The 15,511-nt window shown below is 36.5% G+C and overlaps 1 protein-coding gene across 5 annotated transcripts in view; it reads right to left on the bottom strand.

Annotated features, from left to right (window-relative positions):
- The window catches only part of RABGAP1L (RAB GTPase activating protein 1 like), a 180,420-nt gene that overhangs the window by 23,315 nt on the left and 141,594 nt on the right, over nucleotides 1-15,511 (bottom strand). For all 5 annotated transcript variants that reach the window (XM_088154011.1, XM_088154009.1, XM_088154010.1 and 2 more), the window contains one exon: nucleotides 5,811-5,903. In XM_088154011.1, coding sequence (XP_088010137.1) covers nucleotides 5,811-5,903 — 93 coding nt within the window. The remainder of the gene's footprint in view (nucleotides 1-5,810; nucleotides 5,904-15,511) is intronic.

The following is a 15,511-nucleotide window of genomic DNA, read 5'->3' as shown; positions in this document are numbered from 1 at the left end:
CCAAATTAACAAAAAGATTCACAGTATATAAATGTTTTCAATGTTCTTTGAATGAAGTAGTCTTCAGTATTGGGAAACATCTCCTCTTGAACAGCAAACAGATTCTTTAATCCTTAAATAACAATGAGAAGATGCTTTCCCTCCATTTCCAGATTCTTCCTGCTTGGCTATCAGAGGTCCCTTTCGAATAGCAGGCAACAGGATTTGCACCAAGAAAAAAGTTGTGAACAGAATTATTTTTTTCCCTACCAATAATTGAGAGAATCTGGACTCTCCTGCTTAATGGGAAAGCATGTCAGTGGATGAGACTGATTCTGAAAAGAGCCAGTGAGTAGACCCACTCAATCTCAATTCCATTTCCATGTGGGCAAGACTGAAGCAATGCAAGGAAGACTCATTGTTTAGAGATGCCATTGAGGGAACTCTGTGACTGTCCCTGAGGAAAATCTGTAAACTCTCAGGCTATGAAAGATTTCTAGAGAGCAACTTGTGATATCTCTCACTGTGTAGCCATCATTTTAGAAAAGGCAAACAAGGGTGTTTGCTTTGCTGAAGCACAAGAAATCCAGCAGTTGGTACTACAGATTCAATGAATATTGAGAGCAATGATAAGAATACAATGAGAATTATGCTGATCTGCAGACCATGACTTTTTGGGGAGCATGAGGTGATGTGAGTTAAGCATCTGTTGAATAGGTCGAGAGCACAAGTCATATTATATTCATTCTGAATTGGCAAAATTTTTAAAAGATGGAGGGATAGATGTTTCCTGCAGTAAAAGACACCAAACAATGATGTCCTTTTTTTTAAATTACCAAGCCAACTCCACTTTGAAATTCCAAAATCTAAAAGCCCATTTCGTATTCTTAAGAAATCTGGAATAGAAAGCATGTAAATCTTCTTCTGGTTCTGGGGAGGAAGCAACTCAGATAATTATAATGCCTGAATTCTCCATTCTGACAGGATAGAGGGCCATTTTTATATTTGCATTTGACTAGGTATGGATAAAGTCCGTATCAGACTTCTGGGCATTAAGTATGCAAGTGGTATGTTCTGGTACTGAGGTGCACTCCCATGGATGGGTTCATCCTCTTCCTTCATGCCAGAGGTCCAGCCAAGTGTCATCTTAAAATGTCAACAATTCATAATCTCATTGAAATAGAGGCAATAGAGCTATTTCCAGGTCTGCCCTCCTTGCTACCCAGCATCATCCCTGCCTGAGCTACTGGACTCCATTGCTGGACAAAAGGACTTTTGGTGCTCAGGGATTTCAATCTGCTGCCTGGTGGCATTGAGTCCAGGACAGCTCAGGAGTTTGTGAACTCCATGGCAACCATGGATCTCTCCCAAGTCATCAATGGCCCAACACATACTAGTAGCCACACATTGGATCTGAGTTTGTCTTGGGGCAGTTGTGATGTGATCTGGTATAGAGGACATTAACATCAGTCCTTTGCCATGGACAGATCATTCTCTGGTTATTTCCCAGCTCACTGTGCCACACTCCCTCATGGGAAGACAGGTTGTATTCCATCAGCCCACCTTGGCACCAGATGGACCCTATGGGAGTTTGGGATCTCTCCTAAGGATCTGGCGGGTGGTTCAGCTGAGACCTTGGTAGCCAGCTGGAATGGATGGATGGTTGGGCCTTTGGCCACATAACTCCTATGTGGCCTCTCCCTGTATGCTGATCCCAGGGTGCATTTTGGTTTACTGAGGAGCTCTTTGGTTTACTGAAGAGATGAAGGGCCAAAAGATATGACTGGTATGCCATTGGAGGAAGACTTGGAGTGAATGTGATCAAACATGACAGCCTGTATCAGGGATTGCCTCATAGTGATAAGGATGGCAAACTGTCAATATTTCACTGCATCCTGACTGTCAGTGGCCCTTTTTAGAGTGACCTGATCCGTGCTAGATAGGGATAGGCCACAGGACCATCTCTAAGGCTAGTGTGAAGAATATTCTGGCTATTTGGAAGATAAGATCACTCAGATCTGCACTAAGTTGGATTCTGACAACTGTGCCCCTTACTAGATTGAGCAGCCCTCCTAACAGTCACTCACGCCCTTATCACTTCATGGCTCAACTACTGCAATGCTGTAGATGGGGCTGTCCTTGAAAACTCCTCAGAAGTTTCAACTGGTCCAAAATGCATTGCCACCAGTAATGATGGGCCTGCCTCCACCCCTGCTTCACACGCAGCACTAGTTGCCAGTATGCTTGAGAGTACAATTCAAGGTGCTGGTTATCATCTATAAAATCCTATATGGCAGGGCCCAGTTATCTGAGGGACCTCCTACTTCCCATGGTTTTTGCCCAGCTGATAAGAGCTGGGAGAATGGGTGCACTCTGGCCCCTCAATTAAACAGTGTTATCTTTCAGGACCCAGGAAGTGCACTTTCTCTGTCACAGCACCTGCCCTCTGGAATGAGGTCCCCTTGGGACTCAGATGGCTCTCATCCTGATGGCATTCTGGAAGGCCTTGGAACAGGCCAGATGGAACCCCTTGTTAGATGTGTTTATTGCATGTTGCAGACATTTTGGTGTCAGTTGTCTGGATTTCCCTTTTTATTTATTTCCCTTACTGTATTTTTATTTATCTTATTGTTTTTGTATCTGATATTGTCCACCCAGAATCAGTCTGGAGTTGGGCAGCACCAAAGTCAAATTAATTAATTAATTAATTAAGTTAAACTTCTTGAGTTTTGTAACAGTGCCCAAGACATATAGAGTTGCTCAAGCTACTGTGGACCACAAACAGTTTAATCATCAAATGAAAAACAAATATTTTCACAAGGGAAGACTTTGAACTATTAAACTTTGGACACATTTCCTTAAAGTTCCTTCCATCAAATGCTTTAATGCAAGCATAACTGTGGGAAAACCTTTATATTTTCTGTGTAATATTGAATTACACACTTGCCCATTGGATCTGCAATACTTATTTAGGAATGAAAACAGCTTGATCTATGGGTACTACATTCACCATGACAATTTTAGCTCTATTTGCAAGAGTACTAAATTACTTAAAATAACTTAGAACCTACATTTAAATGTGAAATTGTATGGTAGGAATCCACTTCAAAGAGCTATTTAGAAATTTGGAAATTGCAATAATTATTCTCTAGCACCTTATGCACATTCACAGCTTGGATGACAACCTCTAATCCTTCCACCCCTATCAGCCTATGAAGTCTCATCCATATTTCTCCTGATAATACTTTCAGCTATATTTGCACTAAATACTTTCTCATATTAGAATAGAATAGAATAGAAATCTTTATTGTCATTGTACTACTTGTACAACGAAATTAAATGCCACCCCAGTGCAGCTTTAAAAATATAAAAACCATAGAACACATAAAACACATAACACACATAAAACACACATAACACAACCTTCATATTATATATGTTTAAGTTGGGAGCAGTACTCCCAACATTTAGTTTAGTATAAAAATAAATCATTTATTTTAGGTAGATCAGTAAAGTCATGATTTTATCCACTTCAGCTGGATCTTTTTTCCCCCCCTCCCTTCTGAACTCTGGAGGATTTTTTTGAGTCTATTACCTTGAATTCATAATGAAGTATTTATACTTCAGATTCAATCTTAACAGAGTTGGCTGTTCTATAACGTTTTAAAATAGCCCCTTGTTTAATCCCAAGAACAGATTTAAGTCCTTCCCATTTCATTCCTGGACTCGCTTGATCGGGAGAGTTTCCTCCCCCAATCAGTAAAATAAAATAAAAAGATAGTTTTGCAGTGTTACTTTATTGACTGGAAAGTGGACAAATTTGCTTATAAGGCAAAATTAAATTTCCACTGTGGAATGTTTGGGGAAGTACCATCCCATTGTAACACACATTTAAATAGTGAATTATCTGTACTATCTATAGTTGCCAAAGAAACATTCTGTACCTGCTGAAACAAGTATATAACCTATCCAGGACTCCGCTTTATGGACTTGTAAATAATATGTGAAACTATAATCATTACCAATTGTTTAAACTCAAATAACAGTTTCTTAAACTTGCTATTTAGCTTATCAAATTTATGCCTTTTGTTATAATCTTATGCCTTTTGTTATAATCTGTACCTTGCACCAGTCTAGAATTCCATCTCTGCATTTTGCCTTTTGCCAATATTTACGTTTTACCAAAGGTTGTTGTAAAAAAGTGAATTCCAACTTATTTGGTACATAAAGTGAAACTAAAGTAGTTATAACCCCCCTTCAAAAATCCTTTAACAAAGGTACTTCTACCCTTTTTATCACTAAGAACATACTTAATTTCAAAGAATGTAGAGCTATCAAGAATAGTTAACCCCTCTAGACTTGGAAGAGCCTCTTACCATCAATTATAGTCCAAAATCTAGCATTTTACTAGAAAATCCTTTCCATCTGGTTTAAGAATTACCTGCAACATTGTCATATTTGAATGCATTGGCTTTAAATATTGAATCATTCTATGTAACCATACATATTAAACCCTGCATATTCAAAGTCACAATTTTAGCATCCCCCTTTTCTAACCCATCTCTCCTTTCCTTTCTATTTTCTATAGAATCTCTCACAGAATCCAACAGTAGCAAGGACTGAATAAATCAGTGTTCAAATTGAGGAGTAAAACCTTTAAGTAATATGTGAATGCAGATCAGCCTTAACACTATATGGTAATGTGACATTATTTACTTAACAAGAACATCATGTAAACATTATTTTGACCTAGAATTCAATCTTTGCTTTAGATCAATGCAGTAATAATAATTTAAAAAAATATTCTGTTTTTCAGATCATTCAAAATTTGGTTTATCTTTTCTAGAAAATAAGAATTTGTATAAATTTGGGGATTTTTAAAAAATATCTAACGATCTAGGCAAATAGGTATTAGGTGTACAGTACTTACAAAAATTCAAGAAACATGAAAGTACCTTTAATTTGACCCATTAGTAGTTTTACACAGTGCAATTGTTCAGACCTAATACTTAATACTGATGAAGCCCATTTCAACAACTCAGTAGTTCACATACATTACCTCAATAATCCTTACAACATCCCTGTAAGGTAGGCTAAAAGCACCATAGGTATATTACATATGCCAATTGAGTGGAAGAACAGGTTAGCAACTTTGCGATGGAAATACAATGCAACTCCTACTTCAGGCTGCTGTTTTGTTACACCCAATTAGTTATGGGTGTTCAGAGCAAAAATACAACAAAATGGATAAAACCAGAATTCCACCTTACTAAGGAATTTCATTTTATCCTTGCTTGGAACCAACATGACTGAAATGTGGTTCAATAAAATGAATTATTTCACCAACTCTGTGTCTCAGTCTATGTGATTAAGAGTGTTATAAATATTGCTAAATCATCAAGAGTATTTGATCACAGAGGAAAAAGTCATACATTCAGTGCAGTCAATTATGGAAGCATTCGCCTTCCAAAATGTGTCTATGGTAGTGAACCACACATAGCTTTGTCTAACACATAATTCTTTGCCTCCTTTGTATGTCAGTAGTAGAGAATCCCTCATTCTTTCTCAGCATCCCATGCAGTTTCCCAGAAGTATAACCTACAAACATATAAACTGAAAAAATAAAAACATTATATGTGGTTCTTAAATAAAGTGAATTTAATGGTTTCAAGTAAAATATAAAATATAATGATAAACCACCTGAAATAAGTCTTTTTAAATGTGCCACAACAGGCAGTGTGAAAACATTGTCCACAGCTTTCCTTTCAGCTTATAAAGACAATCTCTTTCTGTTCAAATGGAAAGTATCTGAGCACATGGCAACCCATTACCTTGTATCGATCCAATGGGTCTTCCTGCTGTAGCTGATTCTCCCGCATCATTTGATATTCTCTCTCATATTTCTTCAGCTTCTTTGTAGGCACCTGTAGGGCAATAAAAATAAATAACAAAAAAAGGCAGTAATATTTCGGGTGAAAAAGTACTGTATCAGGACACACAGGGACTAACAGAAGCAGGGGCTATTGTATACTGACCAAGGCTGCAGTGTTCTAATCATGAGGCTAAAGTGTGGGAAATATAATTCAATTCACAAAGGAACTTCTGATTCCTATTACTATAGGGAAAAAAATCACACATCCCACTGCTAAAAACAGTAGCTAAGTACCCATCTCAAAAGGAGATGGAATGGGATTCTTGGGGGTCCTTTATAATTGGTACTACTAGAGAGACTTGGGACAAATGTCTATGATTGTAACTAAGAAAAGTATTTTTAAAAAACAGGTGCTTTCCATCAGCTATGAATTTGATATTCTGGTTGCATCTCCTACAAAAACCCATAGTATTTGGGTGGGAGTAGTGCTTCTCCCATTATAATATAAACCACCAAACCTAAAATCTAATTTATTCTAATTACAGGATAGGCAGTGGGAGTAGGGGATAATGAGGCCACAAAAATGTACATATTGTGAAAGTACGGGGAGCAATCAACAACATGAAGATAGGAAAAAATTAGCAGTAGGTCATACTTCAGCAAATAGAAATCTTAGCTCTGCTGTACATGTACCATCTATGTACACAGTAAAGTAATGGGACAATGATAGCTGCTTACGTAGAAGCATGGAAGTGTTTGGAACCAGTGCCAGGCACTAAGAGTATAAAAGTAAGCTGAGTCTAGGAAAATAAAAAGCAGGCTACAGATCAACAGGATAAAAAGGAGGCTGGCCAGAAAAGATCAGTACTGTATGCATACAGAGAGCAATGTGTATGCTCCGGCTGAGGCAATCAGCAGGCCTCAGTGCACCAATGGCACCAAATTTGTCCTCCAAAGTCATCTGGCTGTTAGACGAAAAGGATAATTGACTATTAATTAAATCTCTTACTGGAACACCTGCTGTTTTCTCCTCTGGCTAGCTGTTTCATTGGTGCAGGAATGCTGATTTAGAAGGTTTAACCTTCTAGATTCTCACTAGCCAGCCTGAAGCAATACATGCAGATAACTTATACAAAGTTCCAAAAGAATATCAAAATGAGTTCTCTTGATGGGAGGTCTGGAAACATAGTCTTAAACTTGTGCTGTCCACTTCAAATGACTCAGACAACTGCCAAAGCAAGAAATGAAGAACTCCAAAACTTGGCTTTGCAAAAATTTCAGCTTTTATACAAGTCAGATAACATAAATGAATGTGAAACAGAAAACAGTTAACCAAGACAACCCCAGCCCAGCATAATTTTGACAAGAGAATTTAATGAAAATCCTATTTTCACAAGCCCCCTTGAAAGCAAAATAAATCTATGTCTCACGCACACCCAATCGCAAACACACGCAACCCCTTTTTCTTTGTGTCCTTAGCTCAAAACTGATCACTCAAAACCCGGATTTTGCAGGAACAGAAGCAAAGCTCACCAGAATGCTTTCTATTCTCTTTCCATTTTCCACTTGGGGACACAGCATATCTGTAGCACCGTGAGTTGCTAGGATACCTCTCTGTGAGTGTGTATCTTGTATTCTCTGCTGCTTTACCACTATCTTTTGATCAACAGAAGCATCAGTAAATACAAGGAGGAAAGGGTAAAATGATGAGGAAACCAACTACCTTTAAAGCAAACAATATGGTATATGAGATAGGGAGTATAGTGATCTATAGTGTCAACTGGCTGCTTAATAAAATATCTATCTATTTAATAGCTTTTCATGAATGACACTAGATAAAAGTGAGAATAAGAATAAATGACACATACATAATACTATTGTGCAAATATCACTTGGGGATTATATATACAATATCAGTATTTGTAGTACAGGACCTTATTTTCCAGAGGAATACTGGCATTACTTTGTTACAGCAAAACAACAAAGAATTTTGTGATATTTTCCATAAGGTACTGCCTACATCAGCAGATGCAGTTACAAGCATATATCCTATATCCATGGCACCAATTTTCCAGCTCAACTGCAGAAGCTGGAAGAGTTCTGGAAGCGCAAAGCAGCTGCAAAATCCCAAATGAACAAAATAATATTCTCATATATTGAAGTTGGGAATGACTGAATGGAAAGGAATCTTGAAGTGATGATGGACAGTTCAATGGAAGTTTCAATCCCACATTGGGCGACTTAAAAAAGGGAATTTCTTATACCAGAAATTATTAAGAAATGAATGGAAAATAAAACAGCCATAGTAATAACATGAACTGACAGTGTAATCATACTTTGTAATATTGCATACCAGAAAGAGGTTACTGATAAGCTAGACAAAGTGAAGAAAAGATTAATTAAAATACTGTAATGAGGCAACTAAAGCCAATCTTTAGGAGGAAAGACTACAGCAGTTGACACTTTTTAGTGAAATCAGGTGAGGCAGGTCAGGCATGCTATGAAACATGCAAAATATCAAATTCCTGGACAGAAATTACTTTTGCTCCCTGTCACTGGCCTTAGGGCCAATGTGTAATGCTGAGCAATTCAAGGCTAACAGGCCTTTTTTTTCACAATGTATAAATGATGAAATTAGCTGCTATCAGATGTGATGGGCATCCACTTAGATAGTTTAAGAAAGGGGACTAGAGAAATCACAGAGGATAGGGATAGCTATGGCTACTAGTCTAAATTGTGCTATATTATCTCCTGAATTACGAGTAGCGTATATAAAATAGTGGATCCTGGGAAGCAACAGTAGAAGAGAGGTGCTGCTCCCACTCTATGCCTGAGAGTTTCCCAAATGCATTTGATTGGCCCCTATGGAATACAGAACACTGGATTAACTGGATCTTCTGGCTGATTCAGCCAAGCAACTATTTTAATGTTCTTATTTAACACTTACTTTCCTCTATTGTTACAGCAAAACTGTCACACCCTCCAGATAGGGTGAACAACACCTCCCAGTATCTCTCAGTATTCACCATGCTGACTGATACTGTACGGAAAGCCTGGAGGGTAATGAGTATTTATTTCTTAAACTATGATTCCGAATCTGTTAATTTATTACAGAAGAAAATATTAATGGAATACGCTACTTTTTGAGATCATCTTTCAATTATATGAAGCTTGGTTCAGATTCTTCATGATTGTTCAGGGTATTGCAACAAATTAGATTCACAATCAGCCCACCACTATACTTTAAAATACAGTTGGATTATATTGATTAATCTGCCTAACGTAGAATTAGAATAGGATAAAAGAAAGATACCATAACTTCACAGATACTAAAATATATTAATGCATGACTACAAAAGTCAGATAATAAATCATGCTATGCTTTGGGGGTATCTCTTCCATTGTCAATGAAACAGTAATAATAATACACTTTTGCAGAGATACCTTGTCACATGTCATTAAACACAAAGCTGCAGAAATATGGGTTGTTCAAAGAAGGAGGAAAAGTCAAAGTTAAATATTAATAAGAGCAGCAGATCTATTTCTCTCTCCATTAAGCTACAAAAAGTTTTCTCTGGCAGAGAAAAAAAAGTCCAGAATTTTAAAATCAAAAATACAAGGTCTCCAGGGAGGTACGGTTTGAAACCAATGCTATTTTAAGGCCATTTCATATCCTGAAGCAGTGTGGAAACAGCTTTATCAATTGCAGCTTCTCACATTGCTCTGATAATATTTAGATATAGAGATTATTTTATCCCTACAAAAATAAGTCCTATCTATTTAAAAACTAAATGTTTTCAGGGCAGCATAGAAAAACAAAACTTTTACTTTGAAAAAATTCATATTATGGAAAATGCCTGCATAGTTCTTACATCCAACATTACTGGTATAACAAGAGAAGAAGCCATAAAAAATTATTTTGGTATGACAGCAGTATATTCTTGCATTACAGGACTGTAGGATTAAAGCATTACTCTTTCTTTTAAGAAGCATTTTGTCAGCCAATATTTTAATGTTTCTAAAATGTTATAGTCAGAAAAAGCATTTTAGCACTATGAGAAGATTAATTTTCAAAAAGTGATAAAGACCCACTACATTTACTTGCTTAACAGATCCCTGTCCATATCAGAAAGAGATCATTGAACGGCACTAGGAATCTGTATTTGTGGTGACAGTTATGTTTTTGCTTTGTCCAAAAATTAGATTCTCTGAGTTAAGAAAAAATGCTAGTTATCTGTCTAGTTTATATGCACTTTATGTTCTATGTAAAGAACATAATAATATATTGGGGATTAGGGAAATATTAATTAATATGCATCCTCTCCATTATTTATCTAAGTTATTTTAGGACAGAATTCTGATCCAGCATTTTTAAAAACTGATTTTTTAAAAAATCTACAGAAAAAATGCATAATCACCTATATTCATAGTGTTTTCTGAAGTATGGTCCCTTTGTATGCATTACTTCCATTATCCTATTAAAATATTTCCCTAATCGTTTTTTTAGGAGTTATTTCATTTTTTAGAATGGAACATAGGAAACAAACTAAATAGTGGTAATTGAACAAAATATCTTGCCCATTCACATAAACATTGATTATATTTTGAATAAATTAGATATCCCACAGTATGATGTGCAAGATATAACTTACTTCTGAGATTGCAGAATGGGCCTAGGAAACAATCTACCTGTGCAACCTCCCATGATGCCTGATGGGTCTTTATCTCATCTGACGCTACAAAGGGTTGAATTAATTTTAAGCAAGATTAAATGGCTAATTGGCATGTTTGATAGCAAAACCTGATAGCAAAATTCCAGAACAAATGTTATATAAAATGTATTTTATACTTTGATATTTTATTGTAAAATGAGCATTACTTCAGGACTGATATATTTTCCCTTGTTATTGCTTTTCACGTATTTAAAGCAAATTGATAAACTACTAAAAAATTATATGAAAAGGGCAACATTTCAGATTTTCTTTGTGTAAATTACTACTATCATATGATGGGGATTTTAACTTTCCTGATTTTCAACACTATCACTACATATACATCTTGACTTCTATTTTTTTAATGGCATTTGAGGAACCAAACAGAATTAGAAAGATATTATGCAATCTCTCTGATATTTCCCTTAAGGACTGTCTCCCTCAGTTGGAATCTGCCTGGCCCATATGTTCAGATAGGAAAAGGGAAGCAGAGGGCTCTATTCCTATGAGAAATGCATGTGGGCCTCATCTGTGGTGGCCCCAGAGATACACTTAGTACTCCTCTAACCTTCTCTCAGGTACTGTTTGGCTGAACATTGTCAGGTTAGGTATTTTTGTAAATTGATTGGGTGACCATTTCAGTGTAAAGTATGCTCCTTATGATCTTACAAGATTATTTCAACAAAAAAGCCCTCTTTCATGCTTACTGAATAGTCAGAGACTGTTTAAATAGAACTTGTCATCAGCCTGATTATGCTGGAAGTGTAAAATGGGTGAAGGTATACTTGCTCACATGATACAGGTCTATCCTATCATAGCCCAGTTTTGGTTTAAAATCTACACATTTGTTAATATGATGTTACAGAGATCTATAATGTTTAACATGTTTTTGAATTATATCCAAAAATGGAATTCATCAGAAGAACTATATGAAGTATATGAAGTTTTACCAAACATGAGGTACAACAAAAAAGAATACTCCTTGATGTTGGAAAGACAGTGCAACTCTTGGATCAATGATATTTCATTTTCTGCCCATGTATTTGCGCAGTGAATGGAAAGGTGACAATATTATTCAAGGTTGTCAAGGTTCAGTTATGGATTTATGGCTCAACAGTGGCCATGGGATTGGAAAAGGTCAGTTTACGTTCCAATTCCAAAGAAGGGCAATGCCAAAGAATGCTCAAACTACCACACAATTGCGCTCATTTCACATGCTAGCAAGGTTATGCTCAAAATCCTACAAGCTAGGCTTCAGCAGTATGTGAACCGAGAACTACCAGATGTACAAGCTGGGTTTCGAAGAGGCAGAGGAACTAGAGATCAAATTGCCAACATTTGCTGGATCATGGAGAAAGCACAAGAGTTCCAGAAAAATATCTACTTCTGCTTCATTGACTATGCAAAAGCCTTCGATTGTGTGGATCACAACAAACTGTGGCAAATTCTTAAAGAGATGGGGGTACCAGGCCACCTTACCTGTCTCCTGAGAAATCTGTATGCGGGCCAAGAAGCAACAGTTAGAACCAGTCATGGAACAACCGATTGGTTCAAAATAGGGAAAGGAGTACGACAAGGCTGTATACTGTCACCCTTCTTATTTAACTTACATGCAGAGTACATCATGAGAAATGCCAGGCTGGAAGAATCACAAGCTGGAATTAAGATTGCAGGGAGAAACATCAACAACCTCAGATATGCAGACAATACCACCCTAATGGCAGAAAGTGAAGAAGAACTAAAGAGCCTCTTGATGAGGGTGAAAGAGGAGAGTGCAAAAGCTGGCTTGAAACTCCATTAAAAAAACTAAGATCATGGCATCTGGACCCATTAATTCCTGGCAAATAGAAGGGGTAGAAATGGAAGCAGTAACAGACTTCATTTATTTGGGCTCCAAGATCACCGCAGACAGAGACTGCAGCCATGAAATTAAAAAACACTTGCTCCTTGGGGGGAAAGCTATGGCAAACCTAGGCAGCATATTAAAAAGCAGAGACATCATCTTGCCGACAAAGATCTGCATAATCAAAACTATGGTTTTTCCAATAGCAATGTATGGCTGTGAGAGCTGGACTATAAGGAAGGCTGAGAGCCGAAGAATTGATGCCTTTGAATTGTGGTGCTGGAGAAGACTCTTAGGAGTCCCTTGGACTGCTAGAAGGTCAAACCAGTCAATCCTGAAAGAAATCAACCCTGACTGCTCACTGGAAGGATTGATACTGAAGCTCAAGCTCAGATACTTTGGCCACCTAATGCGAAGAGAGGACTCTTTGGAAAAGACCCTGATACTGGGAAAGATGGAAGGCAAAAGGAAAAGGGGACAGCAGAGGATGAGATAGTTAGATAGCATCACCGAAGCAATGAACATGAAATTGAGCAAACTCCGGGAGGCAGTGAAGGACAGGAAGGCCTGGTGCGATATGGTTCATGGGGTCACAAAGAGTTGGACACGATTTAACAACTGAACAAAAAATGAATTTTAAAAACTTTCTCTATAGGTAATATAATAGGATCTTGGGGGTTTTTACCTTAAAACGGTAAGTTTTTAAAAAAATGATATTTTACAAACTCTGTACTCTAATCTGTCATTTATATCTCAAATTGGCCCCCAAAAAGTATTTGTTATATTTTATGTAGCATTGTATACTACTGTATTACAATGATAGACTAAAAGGGGGATTGAGGAAACTAATGAGAACATTTTCTGAGTACTGTCAAAAAGGATTGTTACAGATGTGGAGTGGTAAAATGAATGTACTTGTAGGTCTAAAACATACCTGATAAAGAGTTTTGAACATACAGTTTTCAGCTGAGCTTTTTAATAATCAGGAGCACATGGCGTTCAACAAAAATATAGGATTGAAAATATTTTCTTGAAAAATGCCACTTCATAGGTTTAGCACTGTAAAATTTCAATACTAAACCCTTCACTAGTTTGTTGGGCTCAACCCAAATATATTTCCTTTCCTTTCCTTTTTCTCCGTTCCAGACTATTTTCTATATGCGGTATCTCTTCATGACTAGAAGCTGATCTGCCATTTTTACACAGGCTTGTAGTAAGATTTTTAATTAGTGGCTTTGGCTGGAATGTTTGTTAATTTGCTTTATTGTTGTCCAGTGGTTTGAAGATTCTGCTTTTAACCTTCAAGGTCAATATTATCAAACAAATACATAAGCTGAGTTTGTCTACATAGAAAAGTATATCCTGATATGACTGTGCAGACGACACTATTGGAAAATGGTTTCATGTATTTCATTTCATTCCTTTTATTGAGATTTGTATTAAGAATTCCTCCACTATTATATTCTAAGAGTACTGTCCGGATTTTCATGTAATTTTTCTTCACGGATTGAGACAAGTGACAAAGTCTGCAAAAGTTTACAGTTCTTATTAACGTAAAGTTTACTGTGGTGCTTTTATAAAAATAAAATATTATCTTTAATGTTTTTTAAATCTCTTTGCATATATTAATTGCTCCATCTGGTGACTATTGGAAATAAACGTTTATTTATCTATATTCATATCTGAGTGAAGAATCAAAATACATTTATGGTTACATGTTTTACAGAGAAAGCAAATAGCAGATTAGATGTTAGATATTCTAAGTTAAATAGATGAGGTTGTGGGGTAGAAAACATTGGGACCCAAAACAGGAGTTATATTTTTAGTTCTTCTGTTTTAATTGTGGATATTGATCTTTTTAGGATTTGCTTATGTCTATCTCCCTGTGCATAACTCTGCATATTCTATTTCAGCATATCAGTCTATCCACTAAGATCCAAGGAGACACACACGCATACACACAAACACTGACTTGACATGCAAATATCAAATTGCTCATTCACTGGTAGAAGCTGCCAAAACCTTTATCCAGAAGGCCAAAGCAATTAACTGACAAATAACTGTTATACTGAAACACAAAAGGAAAAGATACAAGTCTGTATTCCACTAGATAGTTAAGGATAAATTAAATTCATTTGGAAGCACTCTAGCATGGTTTATTGTTTTATTAGGAAGTAAATAATTTGTGTAAAGCATTATGGTGAGGTTTGTGGTGAATGAAGATTTTGTAAAGTAGTTAAAGGCATAATCTGCCTCAGAATAATAGCTATAAAAACTGTATCTGATTCAGCAATATACTTGCCCAAACAGAATGTGCTTAAATTATGGGTTATACTGGATTATTCAATATAAACTCTGTTCAGCTAAATATTTGTACTGATAAATTGAGAATTAACATTCCCAACATTCCCAAGAGTATAGTGACTCAGATTCTATACAAGCAACACAATAGCCAGACTTAATGCTTCAATGAAATTGTAAGTATCACAGAGAAACATCAGTTTCTTTAAAACCAACTTTTTACTATGAAACTTACCTCCACAGTCTCAATTGTCAAACGAAACAAAACACACAAATACATTTAATACAATCACATTCTTTTCTCTTCCTTATACAAACACAACAAATAGAAATATGGGGTGGAGAAGACTTGTGTGTGTGTGTGTACAATAAGCTCACTAGTCCTACAGGTTAAGCAACACCAGGTTAAATAGTTAAACTGGAATACAGTATCTTTAGGGTCTCTATTCATGTAGGAGCACTAAAGGTGAACTGTACAACTAAAATCTGTGGGTGTTCAAAATTGCGCACAAGAAAGAATTTGAAACGTTTCAGAACAATGTCTCAATCCAGAAACTCTTAAAACAGCGAAGGCTGAAAAGATAGAGGAAGAAGAATTCTTTTTTTCATGTTACAGAAATTAAAGATAAATTGGAGTGAATCATATTTCATAATGTAAACACCTACCACATATCTAGGTTTGCTGATTGCCACCAGGCTGGCTAGAAAATCTTCATCGTACAGCTGGCTAAAGACATGAGAGTCGTAGGCCATCACAATGGAAATTTCTTCCATCATGTTGTCAGCAAACTCTGTTAGCAGTGA

This window comes from Python bivittatus, unplaced genomic scaffold (assembly GCF_059951505.1).
Source record: "Python bivittatus isolate LINGU-HERP-01145 unplaced genomic scaffold, Pbiv_v1 ctg000700_np1212, whole genome shotgun sequence".
In the NCBI taxonomy this organism is placed as follows: Eukaryota; Metazoa; Chordata; class Lepidosauria; order Squamata; family Pythonidae; genus Python; species Python bivittatus.
Note: the sequence above shows the minus strand (reverse complement) of the source record. Positions and strands in the feature narration are given on the sequence as shown.